We start from the raw sequence: 27,074 nt of genomic DNA, 5'->3' as shown, positions 1-27,074 counted from the left end.
CAAACCCGAGGATAGCCCAAAGACAGTATCACACAGGTCAGGATTAGATACACAGCTCAGCAGGCAGTATCACACAGGACAGGATTAGATACACAGCTCAGCAGACACACAGGATAGGATTAGATACACAGCTCAGCAGACAGTATCACACAGGACAGGATTAGATACACAGCTCAGCAGGCAGTATCACAGAGGATAGGATTAGATACACAGCTCAGCAGACAGTATCACACAGGATAGGATTAGATACACAGCTCAGCGACAGTATCACACAGGACAGGATTAGATACACAGCTCAGCAGACAGTTATACACAGGACAGGATTAGATACACAGCTCAGCAGACAGTATCACAGACAGGATTAGATACACAGTTCATCAGACAGTTCACATCGACAGGATTAGATACACAGCTCAGGCAGACAGTATCACACCGATAGGATTATATCAAAGCTCAGCAGAACTAGCACACAGGAGAGGATTAGATAAAGCTCATCAAACTGTTCACACAGGATGGGGATTAGATACACAGCCTCAGAAGACAGTATCAACACGGATAGGATTGGATACCAGCTCAGCAGACAGGATCAACAGGAAGGAGTAATACACAAGCTCAGAGACAGTATCACACACAGGATAGGATTGATACACAGCTCAGCAGACAGTATCACACAGTATAGTATTAGATACACAGCTCAGCACGCGTATCAACACAGGATTAGGATTAGATACACAGCTCAGCAGACAGTATCACACAGGACATGATTAGATAACAGCTCAGCAGAACAGTATCACACAGGAAGGATTAGATACACAGCTCAGCAGACAGTATCACACAGGATAGGATTAGATACACAGCTCAGCAGACAGTATCACACAGGATAGGATTAGATACACAGCTCAGCAGACAGTATCACACAGGATAGGATTAGATACACAGCTCAGCAGACAGTATCACACAGGATAGATTAGATACACCAGCTCAGCAGACAGTATCACCCAGGATAGGATTAGATACACAGCTCAGCAGACAGTTCACACAGGATAGGATTAGATACACAGCTCAGCAGACAGTATCACACCAGGATAGGATTAGATACACAGCTCAGCAGACAGTATCACACAGGATAGGATTAGATACACAGCTCAGCAGACAGTATCACACAGGATAGGATTGATACACAGCTCAGCAGACAGTATCACACAGGATGCATTGATACACAGCTACAGCAGACAGTATCACACAGGATAGGATTAGATACACAGCTCAGCAGGACAGTATCACACAGGATAGATTAGATACACAGCTCAGCAGACGTATCACACAGGATAGTATTAGATACACAGCTCAGCAGACCGTATCACACAGGATAGGATAGATACACAGCTCAGCAGACAGTATCACACAGGATAGGATTAAGATACACAGCTCAGCAGACAGTATCACACAGGACTAGGATTAGATACACAGCTCAGCAGACAGTATCACACAGGATAGGATTAGATACACAGCTCAGCAGACAGTATCACACAGGATAGGATTAGATACACAGCCTCAGCAGACAGTATCAACAGGACAGGATTAGATACACAGCTCAGCAGACAGTATCACACAGGATAGGATTAGATACACAGCTCAGCAGACAGTATCACACAGGATAGGATTAGATACACAGCTCAGCAGACGTATCACACAGGAATAGCATTAGATACACAGCTCAGCAGACAGTATCACACAGGATAGGATTAGATACACAGCTCAGCAGACGTATCACACAGGATAGGATTGGATACACACTCAGCAGACGTATCACACAGGATAGGATTAGATACACAGCTTCAGCAGACAGTATCACACAGGATAGGATTAGATACACAGCTCAGCAGGACTGTATCACACAGGATAGGATTAGATACACAGCTCAGCAGCAGTATCACACAGGATAGGATTAGATACACAGCTCAGCAGACAGTATCACACAGGACAGGATTAGATACACAGCTCAGCAGGCAAGTATCACACAGGATAGGATTAGATACACAGCTTCAGCAGACAGTATCACACAGGATAGGATTAGATACACAGCTCAGGCAGACAGTATCACACAGGATAGGATTAGATACACAGCTCAGCAGACAGTATCACACAGGATAGGATTAGATACACAGCTCAGCAGACAGTATCACACAGGATAGGATTAGATACACAGCTCAGCAGACTGTATCACACAGGATAGGATTAGATACACAGCTCAGCAGACAGTATCACACAGGATAGGATTAGATACACAGCTCAGCAGACATTATCACACAGGATAGGATTAGATACACAGCTCAGCAGACTGTATCACACAGGATAGGATTAGATACACAGCTCAGCAGACAGTATCACACAGGAATAGGAATTAGATACAAGCTCAGCAGACAGTATCACACAGGATAGGATTAGATACACAGCTCAGCAGACAGTATCACACAGGATAGGATTAGATACACAGCTCAGCAGACAGTATCACACAGGATAGGATTAGATACACAGCTCAGCAGACAGTATCACACAGATAGGATTAGATACACCGCTCAGCAGACAGTATCACACAGGATAGGATTAGATACACAGCTCAGCAGACAGTATCACACAGGATAGGATTAGATACACAGCTCAGCAGACTGTATCACACAGGATAGGATTAGATACACAGCTCAGCAGACTGTATCACACAGGATAGGATTAGATACACAGCTCAGCAGACAGTATCACACAGGGATAGGATTAGATACACAGCTCAGCAGGCAGTATCACACAGGATAGGATTAGATACACAGCTCAGCAGACAGTATCACACAGGATAGGATTAGATACACAGCTCAGCAGACAGTATCACACAGGATAGGATTAGATACACAGCTCAGCAGACAGTATCACACAGGATAGGATTAGATACACAGCTCAGCAGACAGTATCACACAGGATAGGATTAGATACACAGCTCAGCAGACAGTATCACACAGGATAGGATTAGATACACAGCTCAGCAGACTGTATCACACAGGATAGGATTAGATACACAGCTCAAGCAGACAGTATCACACAGGGATAGGATTAGATACACAGCTCAGCAGACTGTATCACACAGGATAGGATTAGATACACAGCTCAGCAGACAGTATCACACAGGATAGGATTAGATACACAGCTCAGCAGGCAGTATCACACAGGATAGGATTAGATACACAGCTCAGCAGACAGTATCACATAGGATAGGATTAGATACACAGCTCAGCAGACAGTATCACACAGGATAGGATTAGATACACAGCTCAGCAGCAGTATCACACAGGATAGGATTAGATACACAGCTCAGCAGACAGTATCACACAGGATAGGATTGATACACAGCTCAGCAGACAGTATCACACAGGATATGGATTAGATACACAGCTCAGCAGACAGTATCACACAGGATAGGATTAGATACACAGCTCAGCAGACAGTATCACACAGGATAGCATTAGATACACAGCTCAGCAGACAGTATCACACAGGATAGGATTAGATACACAGCTCAGCAGACAGTATCACACAGGATAGGATTAGATACACAGCTCAGCAGACTGTATCACACAGGATAGGATTAGATACACAGCTCAGCAGACAGTATCACGCAGGACAGGATTAGATACACAGCTCAGCAGACAGTATCACACAGGATAGCATTAGATACACAGCTCAGCAGACAGTATCACACAGGAGAGGATTAGATACACAGCTCAGCAGGCAGTATCACACAGGAGAGGATTAGATACACAGCTCAGCAGACAGTATCACACAGGATAGGATTAGATACACAGCTCAGCAGACAGTATCACACAGGATAGGATTAGATACACAGCTCAGCAGACAGTATCACACAGAATAGGATTAGATACACAGCTCAGCAGACTGTATCACACAGGATAGGATTAGATACACAGCTCAGCAGGCAGTATCACACAGGACAGGATTAGATACACAGCTCAGCAGACAGTATCACACAGGATAGGATTAGATACACAGCTCAGCAGACAGTATCACACAGGATTAGATACACAGCTCAGCAGACAGTTTCACACAGGACAGGATTAGATACACAGCTCAGCAGACACAGGATAGGATTAGATACACAGCTCAGCAGACACAGGATAGGATTAGATACACAGCTCAGCAGACAGTATCACACAGGATAGGATTAGATACACAGCTCAGCAGACAGTATCACACAGGACAGGATTAGATACACAGCTCAGCAGACACAGGATAGGATTAGATACACAGCTCAGCAGACACAGGATAGGATTAGATACACAGCTCAGCAGACAGTATCACACAGGATAGGATTAGATACACAGCTCAGCAGACAGTATCACACAGGACAGGATTAGATACACAGCTCAGCAGACAGTATCACACAGGACAGGATTAGATACACAGCTCAGCAGACATTATCACACAGGATTAGATACACGGCTCAGCAGGAGCTGTGCTGGGTGTCAGGCGATACAGAGGAGTGACAGGAGTCAGGTGTGGAGCGATGCTCTGCAGGCCTCAGCCTGCTGTGTGCAGCTCTCTGGCAGGGAGAGGGTTACAGGCCGGGGGCGGGGAGGCCTCAGATCCTGCCCCCTCCTAATCGCACTCAGCAGCTGGGACAGCACAAAGCAGCAGGGCCCAGCAACAACACAGCCGGCACAGGGCCCCGGGGCCCCCCACCGAACAAGGGACACAGGGCAGAATCTGCAGGATGTGATGAGGAGGAGCCCCCGACAGACTGGGACAAGGTGAGACAGGGGCCCCGCGGGGACGATACGGGGACCTGACAGAAGGGACTGGAGCCCCGAAATCCCGGTGGGAATGTGGACTGGAGGTCAGCACAGGGCAAGCCCCGACCCCCGCCCTGGTAATAAGACTATGGAGGCCGGGAGATCGCTGACCTCTGACCTGGTCATTATATCTATAGACCGTATAGAGGCCGGGAGGTCGCAGTCTACTGTCAGATGCCACAACCAGCTTCACCCGCACCTACTGTGCCCTTCTCCCAGACCATGTAGATTGTAAGCCTCGCGGGCAGGGCCCTCTCTCCTGGACCAGTCTGTAACTCGTCTTGTTTATGATTAGTGCACTTGTCTGTATTATGTATGTGCACCGCTTATCATATGTGCACCGCTTATCATATGTGCACCGCTTATCATCTGTGCAGCACTAGGGAAGGAATGGCGCTGTAATAATAATAATAATAGTGTTGGAGCAATGGGGGGCGCTGTTAGGAGGGTCAGTCAGCAACTGTTCTCTAATCAGGACTACAGAGCGGGGGAGGGGGATAAGTCTCATCATCCAGGAGAGTCTATAAGTCCATACACCGCACCCAACAGTGCAGAGCTGTATACATACATTACTTCCTGTATTCAGTGCAGAATAGTGAGTGCAGCTCTGAAGTATAATACAGGATGTAACTCAGGATCAGTACAGGATAAGTAATGTATGTACACAGTGACTGCACCAGCAGAATAGTGAGTGCAGCTCTGGAGTATAATACAGCATGTAGCTCAGGATCAGTGCAGGATAAGTAATGTATGTACACAGTGACTGCACCAGCAGAATAGTGAGTGCAGCTCCGGAGTATAATACAGTATGGAACTCAGGATCAGTACAGGATAAGTAATGTATGTACACAGTGACTGCACCAGCAGAACAGTGAGTGCAGCTCTGGAGTATAATACAGAATGTAACTCAGGATCAGTACAGGATAAGTAATGTATGTACACAGTGACTGCACCAGCAGAATAGTGAGTGCAGCTCTGGAGTATAATACAGCATGTAGCTCAGGATCAGTGCAGGATAAGTAATGTATGTACACAGTGACTGCACCAGCAGAATAGTGAGTGCAGCTCTGGAGTATAATACAGGATGTAACTCAGGATCAGTACAGGATAAGTAATGTATGTACACAGTGACTGCACCAGCAGAATAGTGAGTGCCGCTCTGGAGTGTAATACAGGATGTAACTCAGGATCAGTACAGGATAAGTAATGTATGTACACAGTGACTGCACCAGCAGAATAGTGAGTGCAGCTCTGAAGTATAATACAGGATGTAGCTCAGGATCAGTGCAGGATAAGTAATGTATGTACACAGTGACTGCACCAGCAGAATAGTGAGTGCAGCTCTGGAGTATAATACAGGATGTAACTCAGGATCAGTACAGGATAAGTAATGTATGTACACAGTGACTGCACCAGCAGAATAGTGAGTGCAGCTCCGGAGTATAATACAGGATGTAACTCAGGATCAGTACAGGATAAGTAATGTATGTACACAGTGACTGCACCAGCAGAATAGTGAGTGCAGCTCCGGAGTATAATACAGGATGTAGCTCAGGATCAGTACAGGATAAGTAATGTATGTACACAGTGACTGCACCAGCAGAATAGTGAGTGCAGCTCCGGAGTATAATACAGGATGTAGCTCAGGATCAGTACAGGATAAGTAATGTATGTACACAGTGACTGCACCAGCAGAATAGGGAGTGCAGCTCTGGAGTATAATACAGGATGTAACGCAGGATCAGCACAGGATAAGTAATGTATGTCGGTATTCGGGTTATTTGGCAGTATTACTACAATGTCAGGAGAGGCGCCTGGAAGGTGGCGAATGTTGTGTGTCACAGATCTCTCAGTATATGAGGAGCCGTGTGTCTAAGCCCATCATATGTGATACCGTCTGTATCTAAGCCTGTGGATGCTGGGTGAACCCCCCTCCTTCAGGCAGTCTCCTGATCCCGGGAAGCGGTGTAGAATTAGCAGCTCCAGTCGGGGGGCGCTCTTTGTTGGGGTGAGGTAGCACACGGCTCCTCTGTGCTGAGACTCCTGGGTGAGATCACGGGGTGATTCAGAGCTCAGCCCGGGGACGCGGCAGGTAGAACAGGTCGCGTAGAGACGGCGACGCCTGACATAGTGACATCACCGCCGCCAAACCTGCCGCTATTATGGTACCTGTTATTATTCCAGCCTCAGCATTTCCTCCGCTCATGTTATAAATACCTGTGAATGGCCACAGACCGGCGGCGGTGAGCGTGCCCCAATAGTATGCACCATAGTATCGCTGCCGCTGAGCCGCATGAGCACCCGTAGAGGTACCAGTGGGCCACCATAGAGGTGCCGCTGAGCCACATGAGCCCCCGTAGAGGTACCAGTGAGCCACATGAGCCCCCGTAGAGGTACCAGTGAGCCACATGAGCCCCCGTAGAGGTACCAGTGGGCCACCATAGAGGTGCCGCTGAGCCACATGAGCCCCCGTAGAGGTACCAGTGGGCCACCATAGAGGTGCCGCTGAGCCACATGAGCCCCCGTAGAGGTACCAGTGGGCCCCCGTAGAGGTGCCGCTGAGCCACATGAGCCCCCGTAGAGGTGCCGCTGAGCCGCATGAGCCCCCGTAGAGGTACCAGTGAGCCGCATGAGCCCCCGTAGAGGTACCAGTGAGCCGCATGAGCCCCCGTAGAGGTACCAGTGAGCCGCATGAGCCCCCGTAGAGGTACCAGTGAGCCGCATGAGCCCCCGTAGAGGTACCAGTGAGCCGCATGAGCCCCCGTAGAGGTACCAGTGAGCCGCATGAGCCCCCGTAGAGGTACCAGTGAGCCACATGAGCCCCCGTAGTGGTACCAGTGAGCCACATGAGCCCCCGTAGAGGTACCACTGATCCACACAGCTGCCTTTGTACCACATGGACCCCCATAGAGGTATCTCTGAACTACCAAGTCACCATATCGTCGCTGCTGAGCCATGTGGCCCTTGGGCCCAATAGTGCTTCCACTGATCTACGTGGCCTCCATATCAATGAGCCATATTGGCACCCATAGCATTGTTGCTAGACCATATGGGCCCCCAAAGATGTTTCTGCCAGGCGACACAGGCCCCTAAAGTGGGGTCCTGAACCCAATAGCCCCCATGGCCGTGACCTTGAGCGATGTGGACCCCTATAGCTTCTCTTTGCTGCTTGGTGGGTGGTCACCCAGCTTCTCCTGACTGTCGTTTCATATCCTATGAGATGTCACGCGGCGTGTGTCGGCAGACTTGCCAATCAGAACTGTAGGACAGCTGGGTAGGTAGCTGTAAGTGTCCGCATAGCTAAGCTTCTCACCTCCTCCTCCACCCTGTGTTTACAGTCTGCACAGCCTGTGGGTGACGCTGAGTGACTCAGGGGTGACTCCAGCCTCCTGGGACGTGGTGGGGGTGAGGAAACGTGAGCTCCGGCCTAGTCAGCTACGTGCCGGGCCGGGGTGGAGGACCACACCCCGACCTTACATAACTGGGGGCGGCCTCGTCCCGCGCTGTATCTGGCTTCACTGCTGTTTACTCCTTCTGACCACGGGGGAATATAAAGTCAAGAGGAGACCACCTTTAAACTGGACGCCCCCTTCACGTAGAGGGAGCGTTGCCCTCAGTGTGCCCTCTGTAAACTAGAAGTAGGACAGTGGGAAGCCAAGGTATACTGGACCCAAAAACAACCTTAGTAAGGTTATGCGTCTACGCCTGGCTGCTGTGTAGGGAGCACCCTCTTCCCCATTAGGGCACCTTGTTGCAGAAGTGCCCCATGTCACTTAACCCTTCCACCACATCTTCGCCTCCCCCCTCCCCGTTAGGGTGCCCTGTCGTCTGTCCACTAGCTTTACGGGTGGTTGTCTTGTGAACCCCCAAACTCCTCTTGTGTTCTACTGGACCAGTTTGCAGACCATCCCTGAGCGCTGTGTGTGGGGCCCCTGTGTTTACTTGGGCTCCTCCTGCTTGGCCCCTGATAACACCTGTATAGCTGCGGTTGTTTGTAGTAGATGACGGCCGCCGTTTCCGGTACGCAGCTCATTGAGTCACCTACTAATTATCAGTGAAGTGCTCCCTCAGACATGTATGAATGCAGTCACCCCACATACCAGCGGGTGATAGCCTAGAGGGCGACACCAAAGTCACACGTGTGATCCAGGGGCCCGCTGTAACCATGACACCAGTCATATATAATATATAGGGTCCATAGAATATGATTCACTCTAGATTTGGGACTTTTTCAATATAACACTGTTCTGGCCTTTGAGGGTAGCCTTGTGGTGAGTTTCATCTTTGTCTCGTGATAGCCTTGTGGTGGGATTCGTCTTTGTCCCAGAGGATAGCCTTGTGGTGGGTTTCATCATTGTCTCAGAGAATAGCCTTGTGGGAATCTCATCTGTGTCTCGGAGGATAGCCTTGTGGTGGGGGGTCTCATTGTTGTCTCCGGGGATAGTATTCTGGTGGGTTTTATTGTTGGAACCCACCACAAGGCTCTCCCTGGAGACATTGTTGTCACAGAGGATAGACTTTTGGTAGGTTCCATTGTTGTCTCAGAGGATAGCCTTGTGGTGGGTTCCATCGTTGTCTCAGAGGATAGCCTCTTTGTAGGTTCCATCGTTGTCTCAGAGGATAGCCTTGTGGTAGGTTCCATCGTTGTCTCTGAGGATAGCCTTGTGGTAGGTTCCATCGTTGTCTCAGAGGATAGCCTCTTTGTAGGTTCCATCGTTGTCTCAGAGGATAGCCTCCAGCACACGGCAGACATGCACTCTGACATGTGGCGGTTCTGTAACGGGATGTTGTTATGTGTTTGCTCTTCACTTATTGTGTTCTGTGTGGTATGGCGGTGTTATTATACACACGTGTGTGTGTATATATATGTCATATACAGGGGATTCCAGCACGGATGATGCCGGATGTATAATTATTCCCACTGCTGTGATTGGCCGCTGTGCCCTGGGCGGAGCTTGTTGCTTGTTGTCCTCGGGCAGCACCTGGATCGTTGATTGTAATCACCCGGGCTCGGTGCAGACGGGTGACATCAGCGGGCGGCCTGACGGGCGGAGAACACGAGACGCAGAGACTGGCAGGTAACTCAGAGTTTCAGGACCTACAGGTCTTATGTCGGTGCCCACCGCCGAGCGAGTGATCCCGCCCCATTGGTCAGCTTACTATGAGAGAATCGGAGCTCCGAGTGGCGTTGAGGATAAAACGCTTACCTGCTAGATCGGGCAGTTTTGCCTGTTTCGGACCAGTACTGCTCAGAATTCGGAATATGGGAATTTTCTGGTTGAATATTGATATCATTTTTTTATTATTACTTTTGCAGGTGCCCTCTTCAGGGCAGAGTGGTGGCACCGCGGGCCTGCTTCAGTGTGTGACTTTGTCAATTATAAACTCTACTTACCTGGTACTGATCCTGAATCATTTTTCATGTCTTCTACTCCAAGCACATCCAAAGCTGCATTCGGAATGCTGCCTGTTGCCAGAGGGCATTGTGGCGGCTAAAAGATGACAGACGCTCGGTTCTAGTCGACCTGATGGGTCACTGAGGTAGAGAGAAACAAGCAGCAGAATTTTGAAAGCAGCTCTGGATGTGACTAGAGAGAATACATGTGAAATGTTTTGAGGATGAGATCCATCCATGACGCTGCCGTCTGTTCAGGAGTGTGGGAGAGCCGGGGGTCCACCACCCCCTGGAGGGGACTTTGGTAACGGTGGACGCCCAGTTTGTCCAAAATCTCATTCCTTTTCATATATGGGGAAATGTTCGTTAAAAGAAGTGTAAATAAAGTTTATTGAAGTGAACACCACACATGGGCCGCGGAGGGTCCTGAGATCGGCTCCGGGGGGCAGATGGTGAACAAGTGGCGTGCTGTCTTCAATAAACTTTATTTATACCATTGTGGAGCGCCCCTTTAAGGTCTGGGACGGCGTCTGGGAGCCGGGGTGACACTTTATACGTCACTTGTTTATCCGGAGACGCACGTGGCTCGTGTCACCAGGCTCCGGGCCAGGACACCATGTGCCTTCTGCCAGGGAAGCTCTGCTCGCACATCTCCGGGAAAAGCTAAGAATAACCCTGTTTACGTCGGCTTATCTGCGGGATCGGGCCGCTCCGATGGTTCCGGTTCCCGTGTATAATCGGATCCTACAACCTGCGCGTTGTCCCGGGGTCACCACGCTACATCATGTCCTGTACTCCAGTCACATCCGGAGCTGCACTGACCTCACATTTCCCTCAATCCTTTGCTGGTTTAATACAGATTTTAGGCTCCAGTCACATCCAGAGCTGTATCCAGTGTCTGTCCAGGAAGAAACCTCCAGCTGTTATGAAACTACAACTCCCAGCATGCTTCATTGACTCTTAGGAGCATTCCAAGAACAGCTTAGCCGGCGTACATGCTGAGAGTTGTAGTTTCACGACCCCTGGAGTTCTGAAGGGTCGCTGACCAATGATTTAACTGGACTCCATCACATCCAGAGCTGCAATAAGAAACCCTCTGGGTTGTTTTTGGCCCCGTCCTCGCGTCTCCTGCTGGTCCGTGGTCCGTACTGGTGCATTGTGGGGGGGGTCTCAGCCGTACTTTGGTTTCTATGCACATTGGCACCCAGCAAACTGTGAATGCAGCTTTGGATGTGAGTGGAGCACGATGTCTCTCTGGATAACCCCTGGTGATGTTTGTGTTCTCAGCTGATCCGGAGACGGTGATGTCTTGAGGATGGAGCCGCAGGAACAATACCGAGAGTATCAGAGGTTAGAAGACTTTGAGGAGGATTCGCCCCCGGGGGAGGAGGACCTACTGGTGCACGTCCCAGAAGCCGTCAAAGGTAGGTCCCTCCCGCAACTTCAATTATAGGTCCCCTCTGCTTCATTGATGACATCATAGAGTAGAGAGGACCCCCATAAACTCCTTTAAAGGAACACTCAATAGCTGCAATACCAGACACAGCCTGTAGACAGGGGTGGCGCTGTTTCAAGAAGAAAGAGGCCATGTGCAGTGTAATCCTGGACATCCCCTCTAAGGCCCATAGGAATGCAATGGAAAAGCCGGCGAAGAAAGAGATGCCAATGCTGGTGCTTAGGGGCCCAGGGACCGTCGGCCACAGGGGACCGTCTGGTGGGGGGGCCCGGCGCAGGTTTTGTGTCGGATCCACTAATCTTTCCGTTTTTTTCTTGGTCTCCAGACTCCTGGCATCACATTAAGAACTTGGATAACTTCTTCACCAAGATATCCTTTCCTGTGACACTGGTTACCACACAAGCTGCAGCTAATGTTTTGATGACTGGGTTGTGGGTGGAGGATTGTAGGCAGAGGTTTCCCAGGCCCAGTAACCTCTCGGTGAACATCAGCCTGGGACTAGAGGGGCGGTCAGTGGTCACCCATCTTTCCCAGGCTCCTGAGAGACAAATGGGTGACCGGTGGGGGAGGTGGTGACAATAAGACAGGGATGGTCAACCTGAGGCTCTCCAGCTGTTGCAAAACTACAACTCCCAGCATGCCTAGACTGCCTACAGGTATCAGCCTACAGCAAAGCATGGTGGGAGTTGTAGTTTTACAACAGCTGGAGAGCCACAGGTTGGCCAGCCCTGCAATAAGACATGGCCGATTAGAGGGGGCGACACCACCACCTCCTCATCATCATGTGCTGATGGAGCGGTAGTGTTGACGCCCCCTGCTGGCGGTCCTGGTACCTTTCCTTGACCACTCGCTGCACATCTACCACTTCCACCAGAAGAATGGCTTCACCTGCATGGTGCTCTCCGACTTCTTCGAACTTGTGTAAGTAGAAAGCATTCTGTGCTGATTATATCAGACCCTACGGTGTATCTAATCTGCGTGATACTGTCTGCTGAGCAGTGTATCTAATCCACATGATACTGTCTGCTGAGCAGTGTATCTAATGTGCGTGATACTGTCTGCTGAGCAGTGTATCTAATCCGCATGATACTGTCTGCTGAGCTGTGTATCTAATCCTGTCCTGTGTGATACCATTGGCTGAGCTGTGTATCTAAACCTGTGTATCTAATCCTGTCCTGTGTGATGCTGTGTATCTAATCCTACCATGTGTGATACTGTCTGCTGACTGACCTGTGTATCTAATCCTATCCTGTGTGATACTGCCTTCTGAGCTGTGTATCTAATCCTATCCTGTGATACTGTCTGCTGAGCTGTGTATCTAATCCTGTCCTGTGTGATACTGTCTGCTGAGCTGTGTATCTAATCCTGTCCTGTGTGATACTGTCTGCTGAGCTGTGTATCTAATCCTCTCCTGTGTTATACTGTCTGCTGAGCTGTGTATCTAATCCTATCCTGCGTGATACTGTCTGCTGAGCTGTGTATCTAATCCTATCCTGCGTGATACTGTCTGCTGAGCTGTGTATCTAATCCTATCCTGTGTGGTACTGCTGGCTGTGGCAGTCTGATCCCCCATTAACCCCTTCCCTCCCTGACATTCCCGGGGTCCCCCCTGTATAACCGCTGCCCCGTTTCCCTCCCTGCAGCCAGTTCCTGTTCGTCGTCACGTTCACCACCTTCCTCTTCCGCTGTGTGGAATATGACGTCCTCTTTGCCAATAAACCCGTCAACCACACGCACTCAGGGGTCAGTCCTGACCGAAACAAGGTGACCCTGGCCGACGCCATTCTGCCTGCCCAGCAGTGCGCCCTCAGGTAGGTCCTCTCCACTAGTGGCCGTACAGTCCAGTAATGTAAACCCGCCGTCTTTACCACTGTTACTTTGCTCCCTGGAAACGGTCAACAAGCTGCTGCGGACTGATCTGATTATGTGCGTTTCCTAATGGTGTCCTGCCGCTCTGGGGCTCATTAACCCCTTAACATCCCTTGCTGTTGGCTCTGAGCACCCCATGCAGGTATTGGGCACGACTCGGACAGTCGTTGTGCTGCTGGTTCACCCTCAGTGTCCGTTTTTCATGTATAAGGGTCCATTCACACGTCCGTTCTTTGTTTCCTGATCTGTTCCGTTTTTTGCTGAACAGATCTGGACCAGATCTGGACCCATTCATTTTCAATGGGTCCTGAAAAAAAATCAGACATTGTGCTGTCCGTTTTTTTTCAGGACCCATTGAAAATGAATGGGTCCAGATCTGGTCCAGATCTGTTCAGCAAAAAACGGAACAGATCAGGAAACAAACAACGGACGTGTGAATGGACCCTAATTCAGCTTCTTCCTGGACAGTAACAAAATATCAGCAGCCCCATCATAAATAATTCTATACCATCTAGTGTTATCACCCAGAGCTGTATTCAAAGTGCTGCTGACTGCTAAATGGTCGGCAAGATGGGGTACGATAACAGTTCCCAGAATGCAGATCACTAGTAAGCACTGTACAGAAACTGAACAAGCGGGGAATGCTGAGAGATTTCAGCTCAGAAGCCTGCGGAATAGTGAGTACAGCTCTGGAGTATAATACAGGATGTAACTAAGGAACAGTACAGGATAAGTAATGTAGGTACACAGTGACTGCACCAGCAGAATAGTGAGTGCAGCTCTGGAGTATAATACAGGATGTAACTCAGGATCAGTACTGGATAAGTAATGTATGTACACAGTGACTCCACCAGCAGAATAGTGAGTGCAGCTCTGGAGTATAATACAGGATGTAACTCAGGATCAGTACAGGATAAGTAATGTATGTACACAGTGACTGCACCAGCAGAACAGTGAGTGCAGCTCTGGAGTATAATACAGGATGTAACTCAGGATCAGTACAGGATAAGTAATGTATGTACACAGTGACTGCACCAGCAGAATAGTGAGTGCAGCTCTGGAGTATAATACAGGATGTAACTCAGGATCAGTACAGGATAAGTAATGTAATGTATGTACACAGTGACTGCACCCGCAGAATAGTGAGTGCAGCTCTGGAGTATAATACAGGATAAGTAATGTATGTACACAGTGACTGCACCAGCAGAATAGTGAGTGCAGCTCTGGAGTATAATACAGGATAAGTAATGTACACTGACTCTTATGATCATTATTTTCTGTCTGTTTGTCCCCATTTTACACCCAGGATCCAGGAGAGCGGTTGGATCATTTTCCTGCTGGTCATGGCGGCCATATTTTGGCTTTACCGTCTCGTCAAGATGTTCTGTAATCTGCTGAGTTACTGGGAGATCCGAAAGTTCTACGTCCGAGCCCTAAAAATCCCCTCGGTGAGTAACATCTGGAGAAGATGATTGCGGCCGGGGCTTGGTTGGGGTTTGGCAGACCTGCAGCGGTTGTTGTGAGGCCGGGTTCTCCTCGGCTCTGCTCTACGTTTCCTTCCCCTCATCAGCCGTGTTTTGTCTTGCAGGACGAGTTGTGTAACTTCTCCTGGCAGGAGGTCCAGGCTCGTCTCATCTCGCTGCAGAAAGAGCAGCCCATGTGCGTTCACAAGAAGGAGCTGACCGAGCTGGACATCTACCACCGCATCCTGCGCTTCAAGAACTACATGGTGGCCATGATCAACAAAAGCCTCCTGCCTGTTCGCTTCTGCCTCCCTCTGGTCGGGGAGGTCACGTTCCTCAGCCAGGGCCTCAAGTACAACCTGGAGCTTCTCTTCTTCTGGGGCCCGGGGTCTCTCTTCCAGAACAAATGGAGCCTTCAGCCAAAGTACAAGCGTCCAGGGCAGAGGCTGGAGCTCGCCCAGGAGCTGAGCCGCACCATCCTCCTCCTCGGACTGGCCAACCTCTTTCTGTGCCCCTTCATACTGGTCTGGCAGATCCTCTATGCCTTTTTTAGCTACACTGAAGTCATTAAGAGGGAGCCGGGCAGCCTGGGCGCCAGGCGGTGGTCGCTCTACGGCCGACTCTACCTGCGGCATTTTAACGAGCTGACGCACGAGCTCCAGACGCGGCTGAGCCGCGGTTATAAGCCGGCTACAAAGTACATGAACTCCTTCGCTTCACCGCTGCTGGCCATTGCCGCCAAGAACCTGGGCTTTTTCGCGGGGTCCCTGCTGGCCGTCCTCATTGCGCTGACTGTGTACGATGAAGATGTGCTGACCGTCCAGCACATACTGACCGCCATTACCGTCCTCGGGGTGCTGGTGACTGTAGCCAGGTGAGTGGCCGTACGGGAGAGAATTGGTGGTAAATGGCCAGAAAATTATAGTCAGACAAGAATAGGCTTTGTTACAGTGGATCCCGTGAAAATTGCGGGAAGCGCACAGACTGCATCCGTATTTTGTGGCTCCGTGATTTGTGGACTGCAAAACGGATATGGTCATGGCAGGAGGCCTCACTAACATCCCTCTGCATGCAGGTCGTTTATCCCCGACGAACACATGGTGTGGTGCCCGGAGCAGCTGCTGCAGTGTGTCCTCGCCCATATACACTACATGCCGGACCACTGGCAGGGGCACGCCCACAAGCTGGAAACCCGCGATGAGTTGGCACAGCTCTTCCAGTACAAGGCGGTAAGTAGACAGGTATTGGAAAGTGTAAGTCCGACAGACATATGTAGTGGCCTTATGTGGTGTAGTGTAGGTTCTGGAGTCTTGTGGCGTAGGGTAGGTTCTGGAGTCTTGTGGCGTAGGGTAGGTTCTGTAGTCTTGTGGCGTAGGGTAGGTTCTGTAGTCTTGTGGCGTAGGGTAGGTTCTGTAGTCTTGTGGCGTAGGGTAGGGTAGGTTCTGTAGTCTTGTGGCGTAGGGTAGGGTAGGTTCTGTAGTCTTGTGGCGTAGGGTAGGGTAGGTTCTGTAGTCTTGTGGCGTAGGGTAGGGTAGGTTCTGTAGTCTTGTGGCGTAGGGTAGGGTAGGTTCTGTAGTCTTGTGGCGTAGGGTAGGGTAGGTTCTGCAGTCTTGTGGAGTGGCTTAGGGTAGGTTCTGCAGTGAGATGCTGTATATTTTAGTTATTATTGGATGGGTTTGGGGGGCCCTGGCTTATATTGGGGGGGCTTTATCCCTTCCTCTTCCGTCTCTGCTATTCCAGGTCTTCATCCTAGAAGAGCTCCTCAGCCCGATCATCACCCCGTTCATCCTGATCTTCTCCCTGCGTCACAAGTCCCTGGAGATCATCGACTTCTTCCGGAACTTTTCTGTGGAGGTCGTGGGGGTCGGGGATATCTGCTCTTTTGCTCAGATGGACATCAGAAAACATGGAAACCCACAGGTGACCAATCACGGGGCGAGGCGGAGCGGCTGCACTCTAAGGGATGTCAACACTTTTGCAACCCATTGTTTACAGCCTGTATACAAACCTATGTGTCTCCACGGTCTGATTCCCTACTTCTGCGCTCTCTACCAGCGGACTACAGGATCAGGCGCTGCCTGTAGTCTGTGGAGGCACATTCGTTTTCATAGGAGCTGTGTGCACAAAACGGGAGTCTTTTAAAAAAATGTATTTATATATATTTTTAGATGCATGACCGTAATATGTTATTCCCCTTGCGCCATTTTGTCTTGCCCACAGTGGATGTCGGAGGGGCAGACTCAGGCCTCCGTGTACCAGCAGGCGGAGAACGGGAAGACAGAGTTGTCCTTGATGCATTTTGCGATCACGAACCCGCAGTGGCACCCCCCGCTGGAGAGCTCCGTGTTCATTGGCCACGTTAAAGAGAAGGTTCACCAAGACGCTGCCAATGCCCCCCCTGCCCAGCAGATTCTGTGTGAGGCCCCCATCTGCAGCTCCATCTTGTCTAACGAGTCTGGGACCGCGGTCAGTACTGTCCTCTTAGCTCCGCCCACAGCGCCGTTCACTTCTCGGCTCTTGCTAATTCTGCTGTTTCACCCCACTTCAGCCTGATAATTTGCTGGCCAGTGTCCTGGTACATCCGGTCTTGACCGCCAGCGGGTTACCCACCCGAGACCGCCGCTTTGCCCAGCCCACCACTACTGCATCTGCTGCGGCAAGTGTCCTGGCATCTCTGTCCGCCTCGCAGATCTCCGGCCGACCACATGGGATGCACTCTAATACTTCTCTGTACAACAGCGACCGGACTGTCCTGCAGCAGAGGTTGGTGACCCCACAGCATATCCCCCGAAGAAGGGTACAATAAGAATATAAACTGTGTACGGTTGGAGCTGCAGGTTTTCTGTGGGGCGCAGTTCACACTGTGACTTGTAGTAACCAGATGCAGGAAAGTGAGATCCTGTGCAGGCAGCGCCACCTGGAGGCCAGGAGCTTGTACTGCGCTACCACAAGGATTACTGCAGCTGATAAGGATGGCAGCCCCTTTAGTTGCTTGGTTTCGGTTTGTCAGATGTTGGGGGTTGTAGTCCCTGTAATAATGACTTATTAATGATTATTTTCTCTGCACTGTAATTAACGACCCTGTCTTCCCTGTCAGCGTCATGTCTCCCAGCGACTCCGAGATCCAGAGCATCTCTCGCTCGTCCCTGCTGGCTTTAGAGTTTGCATCTGCTGAGATGAGCCTCCATGCAATTTACATGCATGAGGTAAGACTACACGGCTCTTTACATACATGACGGGAGTCCCATGCCCTGCTCCAGCCAGTGCCCCTCAGTGTCAGTAGGAGGCTGAGTAATGTTAGGATTATTGTGATTTCAGGTGCATCAGAATCAAGGCTCGTCACAGCGCCCCCTAGGGATGTGGCAGGCAGCAGACATGTCACCGCATCAAAGACAACCCCCAGGTATATTTTATGTCTATAGTTCATGTAATACTATAATAGTCTCGCACCCCTCCCCTGCCCTCCTCTGTCGGGGCTGGCACCCCTCCCCTGCCCTCCTCTGTCGGGGCTGGCACCCCTCCCCTGCCCTCCTCTGTCGGGGCTGGCACCCCTCCCCTGCCCTCCTCTGTCGGGGCTGGCACCCCTCCCCTGCCCTCCTCTGTCGGGGCTGGCACCCCTCCCCTGCCCTCCTCTGTCGGGGCTGGCACCCCTCCCCTGCCCTCCTCTGTCGGGGCTGGCACCCCTCCCCTGCCCTCCTCTGTCGGGGCTGGCACCCCTCCCCTGCCCTCCTCTGTCGGGGCTGGCACCCCTCCCCTGCCCTCCTCTGTCGGGGCTGGCACCCCTCCCCTGCCCTCCTCTGTCGGGGCTGGCACCCCTCCCCTGCCCTCCTCTGTCGGGGCTGGCACCCCTCCCCTGCCCTCCTCTGTCGGGGCTGGCACCCCTCCCCTGCCCTCCTCTGTCGGGGCTGGCACCCCTCCCCTGCCCTCCTCTGTCGGGGCTGGCACCCCTCCCCTGCCGGGGCTGGCACCCCTCTGAGTCTCCCCCCCCACCCATCATTCCTTGATGCAGTTTTCAGCTCTATAGTTAATGTTCTTTTCCTGCAGGCAGTTGGTCCGATCATCGGTCCGGGTATCGGGGTCTCCGTCTCGGTGGCTGGGTGGAGGAACAGGAGATAGAAGAAAGGACCCCTCTACAGGCGGCATCAGCAGGACACAGCACAAGCAGCAGTGCAAGCAGCTAGCACACAGGACTCCTGTGAGTCGGGTTTGGGGAAAAGAGGCTTTGGGGGGGGTAAATACACAGCGCAGCAGACAGTATCACACAGGATAGGATTAGATACACAGCTCAGCAGACAGTATCACACAGAATAGGATTAGATACACAGCTCAGCAGACAGTATCACACAGGACAGGATTAGATACACAGCTCAGCAGACAGTATCACACAGGATAGGATTAGATACACAGCTCAGCAGACAGTATCACACAGGAGAGGATTAGATACACAGCTCAGCAGACAGTATCACACAGGATAGGATTAGATACACAGCTCAGCAGACAGTACCACACAGGACAGGATTAGATACACAGCTCAGCAGACAGTATCACACAGGATAGAATTAGATACACAGCTCAGCAGACGGTATCACACAGGATAGGATTAGATACACAGCTCAGCAGACGGTATCACACAGGATAGGATTAGATACACAGCTCAGCAGACGGTATCACACAGGATAGGATTAGATACACAGCTCAGCAGACGGTATCACACAGGATAGGATTAGATACACAGCTCAGCAGACGGTATCACACAGGATAGGATTAGATACACAGCTCAGCAGACGGTATCACACAGGATAGGATTAGATACACAGCTCAGCAGACGGTATCACACAGGATAGGATTAGATACACAGCTCAGCAGACGGTATCACACAGGATAGGATTAGATACACAGCTCAGCAGACGGTATCACACAGGATAGGATTAGATACACAGCTCAGCAGACGGTATCACACAGGATAGGATTAGATACACAGCTCAGCAGACGGTATCACACAGGATAGGATTAGATACACAGCTCAGCAGACGGTATCACACAGGATAGGATTAGATACACAGCTCAGCAGACGGTATCACACAGGATAGGATTAGATACACAGCTCAGCAGACGGTATCACACAGGATAGGATTAGATACACAGCTCAGCAGACGGTATCACACAGGATAGGATTAGATACACAGCTCAGCAGACGGTATCACACAGGATAGGATTAGATACACAGCTCAGCAGACGGTATCACACAGGATAGGATTAGATACACAGCTCAGCAGACGGTATCACACAGGATAGGATTAGATACACAGCTCAGCAGACGGTATCACACAGGATAGGATTAGATACACAGCTCAGCAGACGGTATCACACAGGATAGGATTAGATACACAGCTCAGCAGACGGTATCACACAGGATAGGATTAGATACACAGCTCAGCAGACGGTATCACATCCCTCATAATTTTTTTTATTTCTTTTGCAGGTCCCTGTTGACATTTGTACCTGGGCTGCAGTATTGGGGTCCCCTTCCCCCCGCCGTCAGTGATTTCAGAAGATATTGGTGTGTGCTTGGCCGGGGGGACGTTTTGTGATACTCGCTGTACTCTAAGGGGTCCTGTGTGCACCTCCTCCCCTTTAAAGGGGCAGCGTCTGTATTTGTCAGTGACTTGAATAAGCTACTCGCCGCGTGTATCCGGAGATTTCTTAGTGTTATTATCTATTGTCCCCGAGAACCTCAACCCCCAGGACGTGGCCCTTCAGAGCCTCCCGCCCACTGCTTTGTGGGAACCTCCTGCTGCTTTGCGATGATTTCGCCACCTACCACCACCATCATTGCCATAACACTACCCCTCATTGAAGGTGTGCAGAGCACCCCGCCATCAACGACGACATCACGGCTGCTGCTAAATCTCAATGGCGGACGCCAGGACGTGCGTTTCAGAAGTGCCTTTCGTACCGGGGTGGGGAGCTGCCTGTCGACGGCAGAGGAACTGCATTCATATCTCAGCAATGCTGCGCCAAACACATTTCACATGCTGCTCTAGGGGGCGCCATCACGTGCTCAATGGACACTATGAAGAACAGCACCCACAGACCGAGCCATGGTGTCCATATTCACTACAGATGGACGTGATCCTCCTCTTTCTGAATGTTTGTTGTTTTTTTTGTTAAAAGGGGTCTCCACGAAGCCACGCGGTGGCCGACCCCCGCCTCCACGGACTCTGCGCCGCCTGCCTATTTGAGAAACATGTACATTTTATCTCCTCAGGACTTAAAGGTACAAACTTCAGTACAGGATCCGGAGCGTCCTGTAATAACACTATTATACTACGCCCCTGGGGGGGGGGTCACTGCTGCTCAGGAAGAGAGGTGTGCGGAGGGAAATGGCTGCAGGTGACGCACTCTGTAATCTGCCCCGTACAGTGTCGTGGACGTGGTGACCATCCTCTGTGAGGCTGGAGCCCCGCTCAGAGCATTGGTGCTTTAGGGGATATTTGATGCACTGGGTCTGCTCCATCTGTATATAGCAAGTGACTACATCCATATCCTCCATGCTGTGTGCACTCACCTCAGAAAGGGTCCTGTCCCCATCTGCTAACAGTGCCAAGCTGTGCCCATCGACGAGGAGGCGGCTTTGTGCCCAGCGGAGCTGACCTTTCCCCCCCCCAACCTCATGCACTGCAGATGCAGGCTATGGCATGGCTCATTTTGCAATAAATGTTTACATCCTTGTAGATAGTAATGGCGTCTGGGTATGTTTTTTCGTCATGTAGCTTGTGCTTTTTTGGGGGCTTTTATTTATATATTTTTTGCCTAGAGGCACTGGTACCAGGCCCGCAGCATTAAACGGGTAATATCCCTGGTACTATCATTGTGGATAAACTCCTTGGGGGTGGAAGTAACTTGCTCCGCCCCTGAGGATCCTTGATTCACCCAACCGTGTCCATGCAGAAGTCCAGGGCCAGAACCACCACTGCTGCACGGACAGATAAGTATGTGAACCGCCAGAAGACGACAGTGCCATGTGACCCATAATAATCGCCACTCCACGTAAACTAACTCCGCCCAGAGAAGCCGCGTTTCTGCTGATAATTGACATTTGCTCTTTATTAATGATTGTAAGACAAAACAATGTAAATCTGCAGCATCCTCGTTAGAGGTGAGCGAATTTCAGGTTATGAAATTCGTTTACTGGTAAAAGCAGAATTGCGTTATGGATTCCGTTACCACGGACAATGACGCAATTCTATGACGGAATGCAGAACGGAAACGGCCCGGATCCGTTTTGCAGCCCATAGATTTCTACTATGACGGAATGAATAACGTAATGCCTCTAAAGACATTCCGTTATGCATTCCGTCATAGAATTGCGTTATGGTCCGTGGTGACGGAATCCATAACGCAATTCACCTTTTACCAGTAAACGAAGCGTGAAGAAATTTCATGACCTGAAATTCGCTCGTCTCTAATCGTCATCATCACACATGTATCTACTGTACAAAACATGGACTGGTAATGGCGGGAGGCATGAGGTACATGGCGCCTCTTGTTACCCATAGCAGCCAATCAGCATCCATATTTTAGAAAATGAGAGCAAAGCTGTGATTGGTGGCTACGGAGAAGAAGGCTGCCTCATCTCTGAGACGCAGATCTCTGCCTGCGGGGTCTAGTGCAATGTATGGCCGATCTGTGACTGGCTAGCGACCCCTGGTCGCTCTACGCCGCCATCATGTGATCAGTTGTATGTAATAAGCGTGTGTAGTGTCTGCTTATCTCCCAGTGTGAACACGTCTTATGTGCGGCCATCACGTCTCTCACTTCTCCTGCAGGGACATGGACTGCACGCGCACACGAGACGTCACCTCCTGCGTCCTCAGCGTGATGCCGAAAATGTCCTCGTGGTATCGGTTCTGGTCCTGAGGACAAAGAAACAAGAGTATGACATTGTCCATCTCCAATCTGATCTCGCCCAACACATTGCAGATCCACCACCAATCACCGTACACCTGCCACCAATCTCATCCTACCAGCCATAGGACAGACCCAATAAGAACAATTCTCCAATCTGATCTGACCAATGTGCCCTCAATAAACATCTGCCCGCTGTAGTCTGATTCTGCCAGGCGGCGGCTGCTGCTTTCTTCTCCAATCTGATCTCGCCCAACACATTGCAGATCCACCACCAATCACCGTACACCTGCCACCAATCTCATCCTACCAGCCATAGGACAGACCCAATAAGAACAATTCTCCAATCTGATCTGACCAATGTGCCCGCTGTAGTCTGATTCTGCCAGGCGGCGGCTGCTGCTTTCTTCTCCAATCTGTTCTCACCAGTTTCTTCGATTATATTAGTAAGATCAGTTGAAGATGAAAGTGGAAGGTGTTTATTGACATCAGATTTGGAGATGGATACAAAAAACATCCACCGCCAATCTGATCCTACCAATCACTATACATCCACCGCCAATCTGATCCCACCAATCACTATACATCCACCACCAATCTGATCCCACCAATCACTATACATCCACCACCAATCTGATCCTACCAATCACTATACATCCACCACCAATCTGATCCTGCCAATCACTATACATCCACCGCCAATCTGATCCCACCAATCACTATACATCCACCACCAATCTGATCCTACCAATCACTATACATCCACCACCAATCTGATCCTGCCAATCACTATACATCCACCACCAATCTGATCCTACCAATCACTATACATCCACCACCAATCTGATCCTGCCAATCACTATACATCCACCACCAATCTGATCCTGCCAATCACTATACATCCACCACCAATCTGATCCTGCCAATCACTATACATCCACCACCAATCTGATCCTACCAATCACTATACATCCACCACCAATCTGATCCTGCCAATCACTATACATCCACCACCAATCTGATCCTACCAATCACTATACATCCACCACCAATCTGATCCTACCAATCACTATACATCCACCACCAATCTGATCCTACCAATCACTATACATCCACCACCAATCTGATCCTGCCAATCACTATACATCCACCACCAATCTGATCCTACCAATCACTATACATCCACCACCAATCTGATCCTGCCAATCACTATACATCCACCACCAATCTGATCCTGCCAATCACTATACATCCACCACCAATCTGATCCTACCAATCACTATACATCCACCACCAATCTGATCCTGCCAATCACTATACATCCACTAACAATTTGATCCCACCAATCGGATTCTACCCATCACTATATTCCACCGCCAATCTGATCCCACCAATCACAATAAATCCACCACCAATCGGATTCTACCCATCACTATACATCCACTGCCAATCTGATCCCACCAATCGCTATACATCTATCAACAATCAGATTTGACCAATCAGTATACAATCTCATCCCCTGGGCACCTCCATCTTCTATCTGAGGCCTACTGCACACGACCGTATGGCTTTTTCAGTGTTTCGCGGTCCGTTTTTCACGGATCCGTTGTTCCATTTTTTGTTTTTGTTTCTGTTCCGTTTTTCCGTATGGCATATACAGTAATACATAGAAAAATTTGGGCTAGGCATGATATTTTCAATAGATGGTTCCGCAAAAACGGAAGGGATACGGAAGACATACAGATGCATTTCCGTATATGTTCCTTTTTTTTGCGGACCCATTGACTTGAATGGAGCCACGGAACATGATTTGCGGGCAATAATAGAACATGTCCTATCTTTCAACGGAACGGAAATACGGAAACGTAATGTATATGGAGTACATTCTTTTTTTTTTTTTTTTTTTGCGGAACCATCGAAATGATGGGTTCTGTACACGGACCGTATACGGAATGCAAAAAACGGCTCGTAAACAGAAAAAAAAAACTGTGGTGTGCATGAGGCCTGATACATACAATCAGTTGTAGCTTTAACGTTTATGGATTTACATCATGTCTTATACTCTAATCACATCCAGAGCTGCATTCACAGCTCTGTCAGTTTCTGCTTGCAGTGCATGTGTGGTACATCTGCACTCTGCAGCCAGCCATGTAACTGCAACAAACCTGTAGAATGCTAAATGCAGCTTTAGAGGTGACTGGAGTATAATGCATTATAGAGCAGAAGCCCAGCACTAAGTCTGTAAGTCTCGTACCCTCAGCTCCCCAATGTAGTCTCCGGCTTCAACAATGCTCATATCCCCCTGAGACACGAGAATGAGCTGAACTGTCTGCAGGACGTCGGTGGCCATGGTCACGTCCCCACATATGTACATGTGTCCGTTCTTGTGACGCAGCACCTCATATACGTCACTCGCCAGCTGAGTACGCAGGATGTCCTGTACATAGGTCTGAAAGACAAGATAGTGACAGCCAATGGGCCTCCATTAACAGTGCCATCACAGTGCCCCCTACAGGTTCTGTAAATAGGTCTAGATTTTGATCATTTCATACAAGCAGGGCTCAGGTCTGGTGATACAGAGCTCCAAACCCTCTCCTGCCATTATCACAGCCACAGAGCTACATAATAAAATTCTGGACACCTGCAGTCACCACAAGGGGGAGCTCAATGTATTGTCATTGGTATTGAGTTGTCACCGCCAGACATCTGAGAAGCTCTGACAGATGTTCTTCAGAACCTCCTGCTTGAGGTTCTTTTGTTTTTCTTTCGTTTTGTCATCTCGTTTCCCTCTCTCAGCTGTCATCTAGTTGCACTGATTGCATCCCTTTAAATCCCCTCCCATACTGCATCACTTTGCGGTTTATACAACTTCCTGGAGTGTGTGCATGCTGGATGCTGCAGCTGATGCTTCTACAGATAAGCCTGTTCATTTATTTGTGTTTTTCTGTTTGCTTGATCCTAGGTGACCCTGACTCCCTCCGTATCAAGTGTAGGGAGCCGGTGGTCGTGTCCCCTCACTATTATAGGGTGTTCAGGTGTTATACAGTCGAGGCACAAGGGCATGCAATTATCTATCATAGAGATTTTTGCATAGGCTGAGAAGTCAGGGAGAGTGCTAGGGCTTTAATAGGGGTCACCCTTATGTTCCTTAGTTTTGGATCAAGTCAGTCGGATCTTCATTTGTGTCATCTAGTTTTCTGCAACACCATCCGTGACATGAGTTCAATGAGATGTGTATAAAGCACACATACAGTGAACTCCCCCTAGTGGTAGTTTCCGACTATAACAGAGGAAATAAGTGTATTTGCCAATCATTCAGTGAGAGCAGGTAAAGCAGGACTCACAGGCTTTGTCTATGAATGGGTGGGGGAAGCAGGACGCACAGGCTTTCTCTATGACTGGGTGGGGAAAGCAGGACTCACGTACCTCATCTATGAATGGGCAGGTAAAGCAGGACTCACAGGCTTTGTCTATGAATAGGTGGGGGAAGCAGGACTCACAGGCTTTCTCTATAAATGGGCAGGTAAAGCAGGACTCTATGACAGGCTTTCTCTATGACTGGGTGGGGGAATCAGGACTCACAGGCTTTCTCTATGACTGGGCAGGGGAAGCAGGACTCACAGGCTTTCTCTATGACTGGCTGGGGGAAGCAGGACTCACAGGCTTTCTCTATGAATAGACAGGGGAAGCAGGACTCACAGGCTTTCTCTATGACTGGGCAGGGGAAGCAAGACTCAGGTTTTCTCTATGACTGGGTGGGGAAAGCAGGACTCACAGGCTTTCTCTATGACTGGGCAGGGGAAAGCAGGACTCACAGGCTTTCTCTATGACTGGGCAAGGTAAGCAGGACTCACAGGCTCTCTCTATAAATGGACAGGTAAAGCAGGACTCACAGGCTTTCTCTATGACTGGGTGGGAAAGCAGGACTCACAGGCTTTCTCTATGACTAGGCAGGGGAAGCAGGACTCACAGGCTTTCTCTATGACTGGGTGGGGGAAGCAGGACTCACAGGCTTTCTCTATGACTGGGCAGGGGAAGCAGGACTCACAGGTTTTCTCTATGAATAGGCACGGGAATCAGGACTCACAGGCTTTCTCTATGAATAGGCAGGGGAAGCAGGACTCACA

General features: G+C 49.9%; 2 protein-coding genes across 7 annotated transcripts in view; one reads left to right on the top strand and one right to left on the bottom strand.

The window, feature by feature from the left end:
• Positions 1–4,659: 4,659 nt before the first annotated feature.
• Positions 4,660–21,778, top strand: LOC122938398 (autophagy-related protein 9A-like). Of its 2 annotated transcripts, none has more exons than XM_044293874.1 (15): positions 4,660–4,814; positions 11,539–11,675; positions 12,033–12,076; positions 12,564–12,628; positions 13,351–13,518; positions 14,883–15,024; positions 15,165–15,913; positions 16,115–16,268; positions 16,780–16,959; positions 17,260–17,505; positions 17,588–17,802; positions 18,137–18,245; positions 18,358–18,442; positions 19,084–19,234; positions 20,522–21,778. In XM_044293874.1, the coding sequence occupies exons 2-14, from the start codon at positions 11,567–11,569 to the stop codon at positions 19,218–19,220; spliced, it is 2,403 nt and encodes an 800-aa protein (XP_044149809.1). In that variant the 5' UTR covers positions 4,660–4,814; positions 11,539–11,566; the 3' UTR covers positions 19,221–19,234; positions 20,522–21,778. The 2 variants fall into 2 exon arrangements, with proteins under 2 accessions (XP_044149809.1, XP_044149810.1); XM_044293875.1 differs by lacking the exon at positions 4,660–4,814 and adding an exon at positions 9,806–9,934.
• Positions 21,779–22,354: 576 nt separating this feature from the next.
• LOC122938595 (nitric oxide synthase, endothelial-like) overlaps positions 22,355–27,074 on the bottom strand; it is an 80,332-nt gene continuing 75,612 nt past the window's right edge. For all 5 annotated transcript variants that reach the window (XM_044294202.1, XM_044294201.1, XM_044294203.1 and 2 more), the window contains 2 exons: positions 25,202–25,396; positions 22,355–22,955 (listed from right to left, as the gene is read on the bottom strand). In XM_044294202.1, coding sequence (XP_044150137.1) covers positions 22,854–22,955; positions 25,202–25,396 — 297 coding nt within the window. In that variant the 3' untranslated portion in view covers positions 22,355–22,853. The remainder of the gene's footprint in view (positions 22,956–25,201; positions 25,397–27,074) is intronic.

This window comes from Bufo gargarizans, chromosome 5 (assembly GCF_014858855.1).
Source record: "Bufo gargarizans isolate SCDJY-AF-19 chromosome 5, ASM1485885v1, whole genome shotgun sequence".
In the NCBI taxonomy this organism is placed as follows: domain Eukaryota; kingdom Metazoa; phylum Chordata; class Amphibia; order Anura; family Bufonidae; genus Bufo; species Bufo gargarizans.
Note: the sequence above shows the minus strand (reverse complement) of the source record. Positions and strands in the feature narration are given on the sequence as shown.